The sequence below is a fragment of the Vipera ursinii genome (assembly GCF_947247035.1).
Source record: "Vipera ursinii genome assembly, chromosome: W".
NCBI lineage: Eukaryota > Metazoa > Chordata > Lepidosauria > Squamata > Viperidae > Vipera > Vipera ursinii.
The window spans coordinates 35,527,494-35,545,726 of record NC_139522.1 but is presented as its reverse complement, the minus strand read 5'-3'; the positions used below and the strand labels follow the sequence as shown (position 1 = coordinate 35,545,726).

Below are 18,233 nucleotides of genomic sequence, written 5' to 3'. Positions count from 1 at the left end.
AATTTACAGTTTGAGATGATAAAGCCATTAAGGGAATTGTTTCAGACAATTCAAATGGGAGGAGGGGTGCCTCCGTCTTGGAAAACTGCTTTTATTTCTTTGATTCCGAAGGAAGATCAGGATGTCACTCAAGCAAGAAACTATAGACCAATATCACTTTTGAATACGGACTACAAGATATTTGCTAAGGTTTTAGCTAACAGATTAATCAGGGTACTGCAACAGGTAATTCATGGTGACCAAACTGGGTTTATAAGTGGTAGACAAATGAAAAATAATGTGAGGCATATAGTTGATTTGTTGGAATTTTTGGAAAGAGACAAACAGATCCCTGCAGCGCTGATTTTCTTGGATGCTGAAAAAGCCTTTGATCAATTGGATTGGCAATTCTTGATGAAAGTATTAGATAAAATGAATTTTGGGGATAAATTTTTACAACCAATTAGGGCATTATATCAAAAGCAAACAGCCTGTATAATAGTAAATAACAGTCTGACCGAAGTATGTAATATTGAAAAGGGCACAAGGCAGGGGTGTCCGTTATCACCTCTATTATTTGTTTTAACATTGGAGATGTTATTGATTAAAATACGGGATTCGGGAAAAATTAAGGGAATTCAAATAAGAGATCAGGATTATAGATTGAGGGCGTTTGCAGACGATCTGGTTGTTACGGTGACCCAGCCAGAAAATTCTGTTGTAGAATTGATGGAGATAATAATGCAATATGGGAAAGTTTCTGGATTCAAGGTTAACATACAAAAAACTAAAATGCTGTCTAAGAATATGACAGTACCACAAAAGGCTGTTTTAGAAGGCTTAACTGGATTTGAAATTGTCAAAAGGGTTAAATATTTGGGGGTATATTTGTCACCCTCAAATGCAAAGTTATATAAAAATAATTATGAAAAGTTATGGGGGAAAGTTCAAAAAGAATTGGATAGTTGGAAAAAACTACAATTGTCTTTATTGGGAAGAATTGCAGCAGTGAAAATGAATGTCTTGCCGAAATTTCTATTTTTATTTCAAATGATACCTATTCTTAAAAAGGATTCAAACTTGGAGGAATGGCAAAAGGGTATTAATAAATTTGTCTGGGCAGGGAAAAGGCCACGAGTCAAATTTAAGATCATGCAGGATACGCGTGAGAGAGGTGGTCTCAAAATGCTCAACTTTAAATTATACTATGAAGCTGCTGCTTTGTCAGCGATAAGTGATTGGATTAATTTAACACAAGGAAGATTATTAAATCTTGAAGGTCATGATTTGTTATTTGGCTGGCATGCATATTTATTGTATGATAAGAAGGTGGATAATGTGTTTAAGGTGCATATTTTAAGACATGCTCTGTTGCGAGTTTGGAAAAAGTATAGACATAAGTTAAATTATAAGATACTTCTATGGGCAATACCGAAACATGCAATAGAAAATATAAATGTTGGGTTTAAACATGATGTGACTACATATAAGGAAATTTTAAGTTTGCAAAGGAATGTATGGCATTTGAAGCTGTATAATCTCTTACGAGGAGAAAAGATTGTTCAAACCTGGTTTCAGTATGGGCAACTACAGGCCAGGTGGAAAGAAGATCAGAAAATTGGTTTTTCAATGATTGATGAAAATTTGGTAAAGCAAATTAGAAATCAGGGTCCAGCACATATCAAACGGATATATCTTGCACTGATAGAAATTGATTCAGAGACAGAACTTGTTAAAGATTGTATGATAAAATGGGCTCAGAATTTTCAAGAAGTTATTACAATGGATACTTCGGAAAAGATTTGGGTGAGAAATGTAAAATTTACGCAAGCTCAAAACTTAAGAGAGAACTTTTATAAAATGTTTTATAGGTGGCATTTAGATCCTAAAAAATTAGCAAGTATGTATCCGAACTACCAGACTAAATGTTGGAGGTGTGGTGGTGAAGATGTAACGTATTTTCATATATGGTGGACTTGTAAAAAGGTTAACTTAATTATGGCAACAAGACTTTTAGTAGGGCAATACTGGAAGAAGGAAGAACTGCCGACTATAGAAGAATGGACTTTAAAAGTTTCTAACCTGGCGGAAATGGCAAAGATCTCGGCGTATATGAAAGACCATTCGCAACAGCGATATATTGTGGAGTGGAAAAAATGGATTGATTACATCCAGAATAAATATGGGACTAAAAAGTTTCATTTAGCATTTGAATAAGTATTGATGAGATATTTATATTGCTTGTAGTCATTTTACAAGAGTTAAAGTGCGATAGACTTAATAACTTATTGTTGTTAGCATATGGTAGATTATGATTGTTTTTACTTTTATACCTTGTATTTAGCTCTGGGAAGTCGGGGAGGGGGGAAGGGGAGGGAGGGAGGGTTGGGGTGGGTTGGGAAGGGGGGGTTGGGAGGGGTTTTGTTTTGTTAAAGATAAAATGTACTGAAAAACTCTTTCAATAAAAAAAAAGAAATTCTATAGCTAGGTTTGATGGGTTAAGTGAGTAACAGGCTTGTACTCTACAGGTGAAACTCAAAAAATTAGAATATCGTGCAAAAGTTCCTTTATTTCAGTAATGCAACTTAAAAGGGGAAACTAATATATGAGATAGACTCATTACATGCAAAGCAAGATAGTTCAAGCCGTGATTTGTCATAATTGTGATGATTATGGCTTACAGCTCATGAAAACCCCAAATCCACAATCTCAGAAAATTAGAATATTGTGAAAAGGTGCAATATTCTAGGCTCAAAGTGTCCCACTCTAATCAGCTAATTAAGCCATAACAGCTGCAAAGGGTTCCTGAGCCTTTAAATGGTCTCTCAGTCTGGTTCAGTAGGAATCACAATCATGGGGAAGACTGCTGACCTGACAGTTATGAAGAAAACCATCATTGACACCCTCCATAAGGAGGGAAAGCCTCAAAAGGTAATTGCAAAAGAAGTTGGATGTTCCCCAAGTGCTGTAACAAAGCACATTAATAGAAAGTTATGTGGAAAGGAAAAGTGTGGATGAAAAAGGTGCAGAAGCAGCAGGGATGACCGCAGCCTGGAGAGAATTGTCAGGAAAAGGCCATTCAAAAGTGTTGGGGACTTTCACAAGGAGTGGAGTGAGGCTGGAGTCAGTGCATCAAGAGCCACCACACACAGACGGATCCTGGACATGGGCTTCAAATGTCATATTCCTCTTGTGAAGCCGCTCCTGAACAACAAACAACGTCAGAAGCGTCTTACCTGGGCTAAAGAAAAACAGACCTGGTCTGTTGCTCAGTGGTCCAAAGTCCTCTTTTCTGATGAGAGCAACTTTTGCATCTCATTTGGAAATCAAGGACCCAGAGTCTGGAGGAAGAATGGAGAGGCACACACTGCAAGATGCTTGAAGTCCAGTGTGAAGTTTCCACAGTCTGTGTTGATTTGGGGAGCCATGTCATCTGGTGTTGGTCCACTGTGCTTCATTAAGTCCAGGGTCAACGCAGCCGTCTACCAGGAGATTTTGGAGCACTTCATGCTTCCTTCCGCAGATGAGCTTTATGGGGATGCTGACTTCATTTTCCAGCAGGACCTGGCACCTGCCCACACTGCCAAAAGCACCAAAACCTGGTTCAATGACCGTGGGATTAAAGTGCTTGATTGGCCAGCAAACTCGCCTGACCTGAACCCCATAGAGAGTCTATGGGGCATTGCCCCAGAGAAAGATGAGAGACATGAGACCAAACAATGCAGAAGAGCTGAAGGCCACTATTGAAGCATCCTGGTCTTCCATAACACCTCAGCAGTGCCACAGGCTGATAGCTTCCATGCCAGGCCGCATTGAGGCAGTAATTGCTGCAAAAGGGGCCCAAACCAAGTACTGAGTATATATGCATGCTTATACTTTTCAGAGGTCCGATATTGTTCTATGTACACTCCTTGTTTTATTGATTGCATGTAATATTCTAATTTTCTGAGATTGTGGATTTGGGGTTTTCATGAGCTGTAAGCCATAATCATCACAATTATGACAAATCACAGCTTGAAATATCTTGCTTTGCATGTAATGAGTCTATCTCATATATTAGTTTCCCCTTTTAAGTTGCCTTACTGAAATAAATGAACTTTTGCACAATATTCTAATTTTTCGAGTTTCACCTGTATTTATTTATTTATTTAATGGGACTTATATGCCGCCCTATCTCCGGAAGGACTCAGGGCGGCTAACAACAGTAAAATACAGGTAAAAATACAAATATTAAAAATTAAACTATATCTGTAGCCCCAACTACAACCAATAAAACCTTAAAACCATATACTTGATCAAACCATCTGGTCTTAGAAAACAGTGATTTAAAAGATAGTTTCTTTACCACAGATTCACTGTTCAGTCCAAAGGGCTTTTATACAATATGCCATGAATATATGGATGCTTTGCACTTAATCCCTTCTGGTGCCATCTTTTGGAGAAAGCCCTCTTTTCTACCCATAAGTGTTCTCTACACTGTCTCAGAGGCAGGGGTTCCAGGATTTTTTTCCCTGCAGCCTGAAAAAGTTTGAAAACCCTTACTCTTCTGCAGCTGGAATGGCAAATGAGTCAACTTCTTTGGAACCACAGCAAGATACTGGTTTTCTTTTTCCTTTCTATCAAGCTCTCATTAGAACTTGAGTTACAAAAGCCTAAAACATATTTTAGCCTTGACTTGACATCTAGGGACATATATGCTTTGTGTGTGGCCTATCCTGAACCTCTTGGGGAGAGACTTTATATGGAAACTAAAAATTTTTTGGAAAAGCATGTACGCCATTTGCACAAGGTAACTATGGAATGGATAAAAACAATGTTAATGCTGAATGTCAGAATTAAGAAGCGTGCATATATTAAGTAGAGAGCAATTATAGTCTCCTGGAAGAAAACAGTTATTTGTTTTTATTTTCTGAAATATGATATAGGAGTGTTAAATACTTATTTATTTTTTATTTTATTTTAATTCCATTTATATCCCGCCCTTCTCCGAAGACTCAGGGCGGCTTACAAGCTTAGCAATAGCCTTCATTCTATGTATATGCCTGCTTATTAGGGCTTTCACACACACACACCCCAAGCGGCATTATTACAAAGTCAGCTTAATTGCCCCCAACAATCTGGGTCCTCATTTTACCTACCTCGGAAGGATGGAAGGCTGAGTCAACCTTGAGCCTGGTGGGATGCGAACCTGCACTAATTGCAGGCAGCTGGTGTTACTTAAGGAGGCATTAGCCCACTGCTCCACCAAGGCTCCACTTATGGCTTCTCCCAAATACTCGAAATAGTTTATAGAGTTTAATTTATTATGCATTGAGTTTCTTTTTAACATTTCAAATACATGAATAGTAAAATAATTTTTTTCTTTATATTTTTTCCCACAGACAATCTTGGACTCTGAAGAAAAAGTACTGGTAATGTATCATAGAAACTGGGATGAATACAGTAAAGGGGCAGACTATATGGATTGTTTATATAGGTAAATGCATTTTGAACTTATTCTGGAATTTGGAAATGTGATTAATCTTAACTGTTTTAGTGTTTGGGTGCAGTGAGCACATTTGCAGTTTTGACACTTGCTGTGAACATGCTTACCAAATTTTCAATGGTAGAGCCTTGTAAAGGTACTGTCAGAACCCCTTCAAAATCATATTTTCAGGGGTCTGCCATTCTGATGGGAGGGGGGAGGTTTCACTCTATTGGGAGGGGGGCTCATGGATGTATTTGCTTTGTTCTCTCTACCATTGATGTATCGCTTTGGGTGTGAAAAGAGGGAGGAATGTGCCAGGAGTCATCTGCCTTATCTCCGAGCCATTGTAAAAAGACACAGCGCCTGGGAACCATCCCATATTGTTCTGGTTCCCATAACAGTTTCACACCTGTGGATTGGCTGGAGATGTGCTGGACAGTTGGACATTGGGGAGGCACGTTCACACGCAGCGGCGCGTTCACACGCAGCGGCTTTGAGCTCCTGGTACTGGTGTGTGGTGATTGGATTAATGTGTGTATGGATGAATGTGCACAGTGTAGTGAAAGGGGCTAAAATAGCCTACACACGTATAGAGCTGTTAAACATCGGGCTTGCAAGGCAATCTGGAATTACTAGTGATTTTCAGCAGTCACATAACATACCGAACTGCATAACAAGGCCTCCAGGATCTCCATGGATTGTCTTCGGGCCGGGGAGGAGACGACAGAAGCGAAAGAAAAAGGAGTGAAAGCAAAAACGTGGCTGCAGAGCCGGGATTCTGATACGACTTCGAACGCAGCCTTTTAGACCAGCATTGCCGAGTCTTTTTCTGAGCAATGCCAGATCCCTCGTCCATAAAATTGACGAATTACAGCTGCAGTTGGCAGCAAGCAGGCTTCTCCGTGAATGTTGTGTGATGGTTGTCACGGAGACCTGGCTACATCCAGAGATATCGAATGCAGCAGTGGAGCTGACAAGCCGAGTCATTCACCGCTCTGACAGAGATAAGGGCTCCGGTAAGAGCAAAGGAGGAGGACACTGTGTGTATATACATTGTGAATGGTGTGTCAACAGCAGATTGGTGTACACGTATTGCTCCCCAGATGTGGAACTGATGACTGTTATATGTAGGCCTTTCTATCTGCCTAGAGAAATTACTGTGGTAATTATTACAGCTGTTTATGTTCCACCTGATGCCAATGTCAGCATGGCACTTTCCAAGCTGTATGACATCATCACCAGGCAGCAGCAAACTCACCCAGAGGGTGCTCTTGTCATGGCTAGGGACTTCAATCAAGCTTGTCTGAAGACAGTTCTCCCCAAGTTTGTACAATATGTGCAAGTTTCCACCAGAGGGAAGAACACTTTAGGCCACGTGTATTCCAGTCTGAAACAGGTATACAGAGCTTTCCCTCTCCCCCACCTGGGTACATCTGACCATCTTTCACTCCTGTTCTACCCAAAGTATGTCCCTCTCAGGAAAAGAACTCAGGCAGTCACAAAAAGGGTCAAAAAATGGCCAGTGGGTGCTCTCAGCCAGTTGCAGGACTGCTTTGAAACCACTGACTGGAGTGTATTCGAAGAACAAGATCTAAATGCATATACAGATGCCGTACTCTCTTATATTAGAACATGCACTGATAATGTAACAACAGATAAGTGCATTAGAGTTTACGGGAACTGTAAACCCTGGATGACTGCAGAGATACGAACACTCCTGAGAGCCCGGGATTCTGCCTTTAAGGCAGGGGACAGGGGGACATACAGAGAGGCCAGGGCAAATATCAGAAGAGGCATTAGGATGGCGAAACAACAATATAAACACAAGGTGGAGAACCACTTAGCAGACAACGATCCAAGGCAAGTATGGCAGGGACTGCAGCAATTAACCAACTACAAGGGCAGTACGAGGAGCATGGTTAACACCGACGCCTCGTTGGCTGAGGAGCTGAATATCTTCTTCGCTCGCTATGAGGTAAAAAGACCAGACCCCGTAGCCTCTGCTGGCCGGCCTTCTGATTCTCAGCCACTCACCCTGTGTGAACACCAAGTGAGAGCTGTATTGAAGGCTGTGAATCCCAGCAAAGCCACAGGCCCAGATGGGGTGCTGGGGATAGTGGTTAGGAATTGTGCCGACCAATTAGCAGGGGTCCTGACAAGGATTTTTAACATCTTGCAAACGGCATGTGTACCATCGTGCTTGAAAGCAGCGACCATTGTCCCGGTCCCCAAAAAAACCGCAGTTGAGTGCCTGAATGACTACAGACCTATTGCATTAACCTCTGTAGTCATGAAATGCTTCAAAAGATTGGTTCTCCAACATCTCAGAACATGCCTCCCACTGGATTTTGATAAACATCAATTTGCCTATAGGGGAAATAGGTCGACAGATGATGCCATAGCTACTGCTTTACACTCTGTAGCAAGTCATCTTGAGAAACCTGGAAGTTATGTCAGGATGCTTTTTGTTGACTATAGCTCAGCTTTTAACACCATTTTGCCGAGCATTCTCATGGAGAAGCTGACTGACTTGAAATTCAAGACTTTCTCAGGGACCGGTTACAAACAGTGAGGGTTGGGTCTGCTTTGTCCACCCCCCTGAAGCTTTGCACCGGCTCGCCACAGGGCTGTGTGCTTAGCCCCTACCTGTACTCTTTATACACATATGATTGTGTATCATCTGACCCATCCACTACGATAATTAAGTTCGCAGATGATACAACTGTGGTGGGTCTCATTACAGGTGGGGATGTGACAGCATACAGGGCGGAGGTGTTCTGTTCCAGCCTACTACCGGCCCTGCAGAAATGTCAGGGACAACCCCTTTTCAAAAGTCAATAGGCTGGAAGTAAGCCCGCCAAATTTATTTACACAAAACAGATCCAAAACAGAGCAAACAGAGCAAAACAAATATGAACCATGACTAAATCTGATTCAACTGCCGAACCCACAGGCTGACACTGAATCACAACAGGAGGTACAAAAACTATCCATATGGTGTAGTAACAACAACTTGCACCTGAACAACTTGCACCTGAACATCGGCAAGACGAAAGAGATGGTGCTAGACTTCCAGAAAAAAAAGGAGGAACCTGCCCCACTTTACATCGGGGAGGACTGTGTGGAGAGAGTTTCCTCCTTTACATTTCTGGGAGTCTACCTCTGTGAAGATCTGACCTGGAAAGTTAATACAACCCAGGTGGCTAGAAAGGCCCAACAGAGGCTTCACTTTCTCAGGGTCTTGCGGAAGAACAGGGTAGAACAACGGCTAATGACCCTCTTTTACCGGTCTACTATAGAGAGCGTCCTCTCGTATGGTATTGTGGTTTGGTATGCTGGTCTGACAGCCGCGGATAGGAAAGTATTACAGAGGGTGGTGAGTACAGCAGAAGACATTGTGGGCTGTCCCCTGACACCACTGGATGACATCGCCAGGGCTCGTTGCCTTGGAAGAGTGAGGAAAATTCTCAGGGATGACTCACACCCTGTACGGTATCTCTTTACTCTCCTACCATCAGGTAGGAGATATAGGAGTATAGCCAGCCGCACCAACAGGCTGAAAAACAGCTTCTATTCGTGGGCTGTTAGGCTTTTGAATGAGAAATAACTTTTGTGAACTTTTGTGAATTTTATGCAGAATTGACTTGGGAGGCCGGTGTGTGGTGTAGTTGGTTCACATGGTGTAGTAAGATGGAGGGTTTGTTGTCACTGTGTGTTGGGGGGTGGGAGCACAAAGGGAGGCTCAGCTAATCTCAATGTACACATAGTTGTACTTTGACAATAAAGGTTCATTTGATTTCAAATGTTTGTGAAGGAAAACTTTAATTTAACAGTTTATGTGGGAATCCCTCAGATCTTGCTTTGCCTTTCTGCTTTCATTGACTCTCAATAAAAGTTTCTGTTTGAAACAATGCCTTTTTCAAGAGTTCTGGTTTCTTGGGAGTACTAGCTGAGGCAGGACCTTACATTAAGCAATATCTGCAAAGTGGTCAACCTGGAGAGGTGTCCGCCCTACCATGGGGACTGTGCACACCTTGTTGCTCCATTGCAGCGAGCAGGATGAGTCCAAGTGCTGGGAAGAGTCTGCCACCAAGACTCACCCTGAAGAGAGTCCCTCTGAATGGATGGGGGAGACAGCTGCCATGGAGGAATCCATGAGACCGAGGTGGTCGTTTGGCACGGGGAAAAGAGAGGATTGGGACAGAAGATCCCAACACGTAACCTTCACCTGGGGAGCTGGAAATGTGAGTTGGAACTGCTCTATGACAAGGAGGAAACCGAGGGGGAGCAGGACCCTGGCGACCAGATCCTGAAGCTGTGTTTGACAGAGAGGTGAGGAACAGCTCGAAGAAGCTACGGGAGGCAAGAGCAAGTCGGTGACTAGTGAAAGTGCAGCAGGGGCAGCCAGTTCTATCGAAACAGTGGCAGCCACTCCAGACGCCCCTCAATGGGCTGGGCCCCTAGGAGTAAACGCTCCCCAAGCAGCCGGGGAAGAGCCCTGCCACCCGAACCTGAACCAAAGCTGGTCCCTTTTGGGGTGAAGTTTGAGAGGGATCCCCAGCAATTTGGATTCTTACGTTCTCACCTACATGCAAGTCTATGGGAGGACCCTCCCCAGCGAGGAAGCTAGAGTCAGGGTCATCACTCTGGCCCTGGAAGGCACTGCAGCCCGTTGGATGGTGACCCTGCACAACTCCAATGCTCCAGAGCTCTGGAACTTCAATCGGTTCATGTCGGCCCTGAGGTGGCATTTTGAAGACCACCTAGCCCAGGGGTAGGCAACCTCGGCTCTTTTATGACTCATGGACTTCAACTCCCAGAATTCCTGAGTCAACTATGCTGACTCAGGAATTCTGGGAGTTGAAGTCCATGAGTCATAAAAGAGCCGAGGTTGCCTACCCCTGACCTAGCCGATCGAAAGGCGTGAGACCACATAAAAACAGGCAAGTGCGCTACCCCGTAGCCGAATACATGGAGGCATTCCGAGACCTGGTGTGCCACCTCAACTGGCCTGAGGACATCCTGGTGAGCTATTTCCAGGAGAGGCTCAAGAACGACCTGTACAATGCCTGCATTGCCGGCAGAGCCCCAGTCTGCCTACATGACTGGTGTATCCTGGCCGAAACAGCAGAGAACAACCAGAACCGCAACCCATACCTGTTGGGGAAAACTTGGAAGAGGTCTCCCCTGGAAAAGGAGAGGGAACCAAATCATGGCAGCTCAACCGTGCTCAACAGCCTGCTTAAAGTGTGGCAAAGAGGGCCATTGCATTCTGGAGTGCCACATGAAAACCCCAGCAAAGAAGGGAGACCGATTGTCTGGAGGGAAGCCAGTGAGACCTATTCAATGCCTGAAGAACTCAGCTTAATTTTGGGTAACCCACAATTCCCTATTTCAATAAAGAATAATTCCTTTGTCTACAAAACTTATATTGTTCATTACAAAACTTTATGTTTTACCATTAAAGTCTAATTTTCATCTTAGCAAATCACCAGTTATTAAAAATATATATTTTGCCTTAGCCGTTCAACAATTATTAAAATGCTATCTTTTATATATAAAATTCTAGATTCTATACTATAGTTCAAAAATAGCCACTGAATATTCTTATAAGGTATCTTAACCATACATCAATTATTAAAATACCATCTTTTGATATGTCATTCCAAATTCCATAATATAGTTCAGAGTTTTATTTCCTTTACAAATCTAAAAATTAAATGTAAAATCAGTAATATTTTTAGAGATACCCCTTAATCCATAAAATGATATTTTTATAGTCTATCTTTAGGAATCCCCAAAAAAAAACAAGTTCAGTCTTTTAAATCTAACTCTTGCCTTCCTTTTGTGCCAATCATACTTCGCTCTTGGTATCTTTAATTTCTCAAATGTATCTTCCTTTCTTCCTAGACCCCTTATTTGAATCCAGGGAGAGCATCCAAATGTCAGTTTTGCAAGGAAAATGTCCCCTTTGTAACCATTGTATTTTTGCTTTGGTAGTTCGGTTTTTGGTGGTTGATATAATATAATTGTCATTAAATCAGTCAAATCTTTTTGTTCTTCCAATTCTGTCTGGGTTAGGTAGAAAGTAGTAGCTGGTATTATGTTTGACATTTGATTAATTGAATTCTCAATATAGTGTATTTGAAGGCCTTTAGTGTCTTCACTCTTGGTGTTGTTTTCTTCAGATGCTGTTACTTTTTGGCTTGTAAGTTTTGTAGTTGCTATTAAAGTTTGGACTTTAAGGTTTTCTGTAGGTTGCTTTTGTTGTTCTTTGAAATCTCCTATTTTAGTGTTAGTTTCCACTTCTTCTATTTGGTTTTGGGTTATCTTTTCCTCATTTACAGTCAGAGTTTGATTTGGTGGCTTTAAAATGTCAGATTTTTCTTGCAGCTTGGCTTTAATTTGCTCTGTCATTGCCAAGATCGTATCCAGTATTAGTTTATAATCAAGTGGCGGGATGTATTCATCCATTTCATTGTTGTTTACAGTTAAATCTTCCACGGAGGCTGTTTTAATAATAGTCAAAAAATTTCCACCTCCTGGAGAGTTGTATACAGTGCCAGGTGTTCCCACACTCATCTTCAAGAACAGCTCTATTGTTCAGTCAGCTCTCACAAGAGAAAAAGGAAATTTACTTGCTGTACCAGGTTTCGCCACAAGATGTCATCAATAACATATAACATGCAATGTAAGTTTTTTTTCTTTTTCTTTTTCCAAATTAATATAGAACTTTTGTAGGATTAGTCCAAATTTTTTCTTTAATTCACAGTTTAAAGAGAGAATAGGATAGTGAGTCCCCAGCAACAAATAGAAGCTTTTTAGTAAATACAGCTGAAATTGCTTATATTCTTTGCTGTATTAATTGGATTTCTTTTGTGACTTTGAGGCTTTAAGATTTGTTCCCAAAGTAGATATTCGCCGTTTTCTCAAAAAATGGGGAAGGAGATTTTCAGGAAAGTCCCACAGGAAGATGATTAAGGGTATAGGAAAGGTAAAAGCTCAGCCAGGTCCTCCAGATTGTTTCTTAGTGCTAGGTAGTACTTTTGGCTTTTGGCAGGGAGCGGCTTAGTGATCAGGCATCTTTATGGCCGGTCTCTTCTTGTTCAGGCCAAAGGAGATGATCCCGGATTCCAGCGGAGGGCTACCGCCCTTCCGCAATTGCAGGGAAGTCCTCTCGGTAATCGCCCATCCAGGGCAATTTTTGACCCTTTTCAGGGTCCTCCAAACAAGAAAGAAACGGACGGCAGGAGACAGACTGTCCCTGAATGTCCGGAAGCATCACGTGCGCGAACTGGAAGCCCAAATATTTTCGCTGCTTTTAACTCGTTTCTTCCCAAGTCTTCCTAGGGTCTTTGCTTTGGAAATTTATCCAATAGGGATTTTTATTTCTAAGTCCACAGGGAAGAGAAATAAGAAACAGTCTCAACCAGATCTCAGCATGTTGTTGACAATCAGCTGTTAGGCGGCATGCCATGGCATGCTGCAATTCTTTGCTTTTTTTCCCGGTCTTCTATGACTTGGGCTGCCTGTGCATTTACAGGCAGCCTTTCTTTTGTCTGTTTGAAGAGGTTCCTTGGTTTGTTTGGGCCGACCGCTGTCGGCTCCAAGCTCCCAAGGCTTCCCTTCCTCTTTGTCACTTCTCTGTGGCAACTTTCCGACCCCTTGGGGTCTCCAGACGGAGCGAAATCAGGCTAGCAAACTGGAGCCCCAATTTCTTTTGCCCGTCTCATCATGACACCAAACCAGAAGTTTTGAAAAAAGTCTTTTTAGTTTCTCAGATGCGGCTTGGCATTCCATAGTCCACTTTAATGGTTGTCTGGGTTTCGGCCTATCCCTGCCCCACCTTCGTTCTCAGTAAGTTCATGATGGGAAGGGTGGTTTGTGCGAACGAGGGGATGAACTGCCTATAGAAATTAGCAAAGCCGAGGAAAATGTGTAACTGCTTCCTGGTGCGAGGGACCTCCCATTCCAAGACAGAGTGCACCTTTTCTGGATCCATTTCCACCCCCTTGTGTGATATTCGGTAGCCTAAGTAATGGATCTTATCTTTATGGAATTCACACTTCGAAAGCTTAGCATACAGTATAGCTGCGCAGAGTTTAAAACTGCTCTGACCAATTTCACATGTTCAGCCTTTGTTTCGGTGTAAATTAATATATCGTCCAGGTACACCAAAACTCCCTTATATAGGTGCTCATGTAGCACCTCATTTATCAACTGCATGAATACTGCAGGGGCTCCTTGTAATCCAAAGGGGAGCACCTTGAATTGAAAACAGCCAAGGGGGCAGTTAAACACAGTTTTTCACTCGTCCCCTTCTCTGATTCTGACTCAGTAATAAGCCTCCCGTAAGTCCAGTTTAGAAAACACTTTTCCCTTGGACAAGTGGGCCAGCATGTACTTCATGAGGGGCAACGGGTACACATTTTCCATGCATACTGCATTAAGATCTCTATAGTCCACACAGAGACAAAGAGACCCATCTTTCTTCTCCTGTAATAGCACCGGAGCTGCCACTCAGGGTCTCGCAAGCTGGATGAAACCTCGAGCCAGATTTTTATCTATAAACTGCTGCAGTTCCTCTAGTTCTCTAGGGGTCATGGAATATATCTTGGGAGCTTGGCTCTGGGGACAATTTCAATAGCACAGTGCATGGGCCGGTGTGTGGAGGGGGAGTTTGTCTGAGCCCCTTTCGCTGCATACTTCAGCCAGGTTTTGGTACTCCCTGGGTATGCCTTTTAACCCATCGCTTCTCACCACTGCTTCTCTGTCCAAGCTTTCCTTTTCTCCTTGGGGTTTCTTAGGTTTTTTTTTGTTTCTTTGGGAACTTCAAGCTCCCTTCCCACCAATCTATCCTCGGTTCCACTTTTTCAACCATGCCAATCCTAGGATAAGGGGCGATTCCATTCCGGGAGCCACTATGAATGTTAAGGAGCCTCATGGTGGCTCCCTAAAGTTAAGCCCAGGGGTTTGGTGGCGAAGCTGGCTGGGACGCTCACTGCGACAGACCCATCAAGCTGACAAAATGCAATGGGTTTTTTAAATCTCCTTAATCGGACCCCCAGTCTCCCTATTAAGGTTCGGCTGATCAAGCACCTGCTGCAGCCCGGGTCTATTAGGGAGTTTAGGGCCACCCTTTCTTTAAAAACAGGATATTGATATGTATTAGTGAAAATATATATTGAATTTTGTTGATTGACTAGGTTATAACTAGAAATATATTAACTTGCTTATTTTGACTATGTAATCAGTAAGGGAATTAGAGAAGGCATCTCTGTTGATGTAACCTGACCTATTTACAAATGGCTATTTCTTATTTTAATTACCCAACCACCAAATTGTTTCACAAATACATGTACATGTAAATATTAAAAATCAATAAAACTTGTTTAAAAAAAAGCAGCAAAAATTTTTAAATAGGGGAACAAAATTAAAGAATACAAAAGAATATATAAAAATGAAACTGGGACTGATTTAAAGAAAATTTGGCTAACCTTTACAATGGAAAATATTTTTATTTAATTTCTGTGAGAAAGCATTTTAAAAAGAACTTTTTAAAACCTGTATATAGACAATAGAGTAAATAAGGACATCTAGTGGTGAGAGGAGATAGTACAATAACACCAAAAGAATTGGAGAAGTTGCTGACCTTGAATTAACACCTGCTGTAAACAAAAAGAACTTTATGTGACTCTATGCTAGAAAAGACCTTCTACAATCATATCTTTTGACCCTGGATATACAGGTGAAACTCGAAAAATTAGAATATCGTGCAAAAGTTCATTTATTTCAGTAATGCAACTTAAAAGGGGAAACTAATATATGAGATAGACTCATTACATGCAAAGCAAGATAGTTCAAGCCGTGATTTGTCATAATTGTGATGATTATGGCGTAGAGCTCATGAAAACCCCAAATCCACAATCTCAGAAAATTAGAATATTGTGAAAAGGTGCAATATTCTAGGCTCAAAGTGTCCCACTCTAATCAGCTAATTAAGCCATAACAGCTGCAAAGGGTTCCTGAGCCTTTAAATGGTCTCTCAGTCTGGTTCAGTAGGAATCACAATCATGGGGAAGACTGCTGACCTGACAGTTGTGCAGTTGGATGTTCCCCAAGTGCTGTATCAAAGCACATTAATAGAAAGTTATATGGAAGGGAAAAGTGTGGAAGAAAAAGGTGTAGAAGTAGCAGGGATGACCGCAGCCTGGAGAGGATTGTCAGGAAAAGGCCATTCAAATGTGTTGGGGACTTTCACAAGGAGTGGACTGAGGCTGGAGTCAGTGCATTAAGAGCCACCACACACAGACGGATCCTGGACATGGGCTTCAAATGTCATATTCCTCTTGTCAAGCTGCTCCTGAACAACAAACAAGGTCAGAAGCGTCTTACCTGGGCTAAAGAAAAACAGACCTGGTCTGTTGCTCAGTGGTCCAAAGCCCTCTTTTCTGATGAGAGCAACTTTTGCATCTCATTTGGAAACCAAGGACCCAGAGTCTGGAGGAAGAATGGAGAGGCACACACTGCAAGATGCTTAAAGTCCAGTGTGAAGTTTCCACAGTCTGTGTTGATTTGGGGGGCCATGTCATCTGCTGGTGTTGGTCCACCGTGCTTCATTAAGTCCAGGGTCAATGCAGCCGTCTACCAGGAGATTTTGGAGCACTTCATGCTTCCTTCCGCAGACGAGCTTTATGGGGATGCTGACTTCATTTTCCAGCAGGACCTGGCACCTGCCCACAATGCCAAAAGCACCAAAACCTGGTTCAATGACCGTGGGATTACTGTGCTTGATTGGCCAGCAAACTCGCCTGACCTGAACCCCATAGAGAATCTATGGGGCATTGCCAAGAGAAAGATGAGAGACATGAGACCGAACAATGCAGAAGAGCTGAAGGCCGCTATTGAAGCATCCTGTTCTGTCGTGGAACAATTAACATTCCGACCAGAGGAGGATGGACCGTGGTTCATTTGCATGGTGAATATAAAAGAAAAGAAAAGAAAGGCATATTCTATTGTAAAACCTTTAATGAGAAAACAAAAGACCTAAACTGACTACATTCTCTCATCAGGCAGAAGAGAAAAGTAAGAAGTAACTGTGAAACTTTTTCTCGGCATGCGCACAAAACAGTCTGAAACCATAACATAGCTGGACATATGAGAGTCACTATGGTTACATGATAAGATAGTAACACAGGTGCAGAGAGCAGGGGAAAATGTACAGATAGAAACGAGCGAAGCTGGCAAAACTAAAAAACACGCAGTGACATCCCCTTCTTTTGTCAGCGAAGCAGAAACTCAGATAAGGCACATCTTCTTGCGCAGATACTCGTGTTGAGCTGTATTAAGTGGTTTGTTCAGCATATCAGCAATTTGGTCATGTGTAGGCACATACTGCAATTTGACAAAACCTTGTTTAACTGCTTGTCTTATGTTTTGGTAACGGATGTCAATGTGTCTAGACCTGGAACCTGTAAAGCGATTCTCAGAGATATAAACCACAGATTCGTTGTCCTCCATCACAGTGATTGGTCGAATCGGAGGTGTCCAGATATCTGTGACTAAAGCATCAAACCAGGTTAAGGAATTGCATGCATCAGAAACACAAGCATACTCAGCTTTTGTAGAGGAACAAGAAACAAAATTCTGTTTACGCACATGCCAGTAAACACCCCTTTAGATCCAAACCTCTTGCGAACTCTGGCATCTTCTTCAGAACACGGAAACTGGCATGACCCAATCTTCTATGCCACTTATGGATACACCTGGAATGCAAAGGTTTACCTGTTAGTGAATTTTCATCATTAGCATGTTTATTAGGAACCTCAGGCTTGCTGTGAGCAACCTGTGTCTTATTTGTTTTTTTATTGGCTTTAGGAGCCTTTGGAGTAGCAACAGGATCTCTTTCTGGGACATCTCTCACTGGGCCTGTGCTCTCCCTTTTTGGAGCTTGTATACTTGCCTGCTCTTGCGGCTTAGACTTTGGCTTTATGTAATAAACACCACCAATCAACATGGTTTCAGCAACAATATCTCCATCTTTAACTACATAACTTGCTTTTTCGAGATGATGGACCTGGAACTTCGATACCCTAGACAAGTGACTCTGACTAAGCAAACTACTATTAGCTGATGGTACGTAGTAAACATCAGGAATGGATGCACCGAGCTCTTCAATATAAACAGTTCCTTTTCCTATGACCTGAACAGGATGATTTGAAAAAGAGTAAAATTCACGACGTTCAGGTTCAGGCTCGTGCATCTCTGTGTACAGCTCTTTTCTGTAGGTAAAATGTAATGCTGCTCCACTGTCCAAAGTCCAAAGTAGGCATCTGTCGTACTCTGGTTGAGGCTGTGGATCGTTGGTTAAAGCCAATGTGGCAAGTGGAGCTTGCGGGTCACGCCTGGGACCACGACCACGACCTTGTCGTCCGCCTCTACCTCTTCCTCCTCTGGAATCTGTTCCTCTGGGCTGGTACGTGATGGACGCTGGAAACCATTGGGGACAATCCCGGGTGGCATGTCCCACACGATTGCAGATGTAGCATCTTGGCATCCTTGGAACGTAGGCCCTTCCACGGAAGGAACGCCTCGCAGGAGCTCTTGATGCAGGTGGTTCCCTTAAACGTGGCGCAGCTTGCATAAGTGCCTCTTCTTCAGTTAAAAGTCTGCATACATGATCCAATGTGCGTTGAGCAATAGGCACTTGATTAATCTTAGAAATAGCATCTTTCCATTCATAATTCAATGAGTTAATGATAATGCTGATCATTTGAAAGTCATCAAT

At 42.4% G+C, this 18,233-nt stretch overlaps 1 protein-coding gene across 1 annotated transcript in view; it reads left to right on the top strand.

The window, feature by feature from the left end:
- LOC310648259 (cullin-2-like) overlaps positions 1-18,233 on the top strand; it is a 261,274-nt gene that overhangs the window by 47,957 nt on the left and 195,084 nt on the right. Inside the window, exons 3-4 of the mRNA XM_083376009.1 lie at positions 4,666-4,768; positions 5,361-5,455. Coding sequence (XP_083232135.1) covers positions 4,666-4,768; positions 5,361-5,455 — 198 coding nt within the window. The remainder of the gene's footprint in view (positions 1-4,665; positions 4,769-5,360; positions 5,456-18,233) is intronic.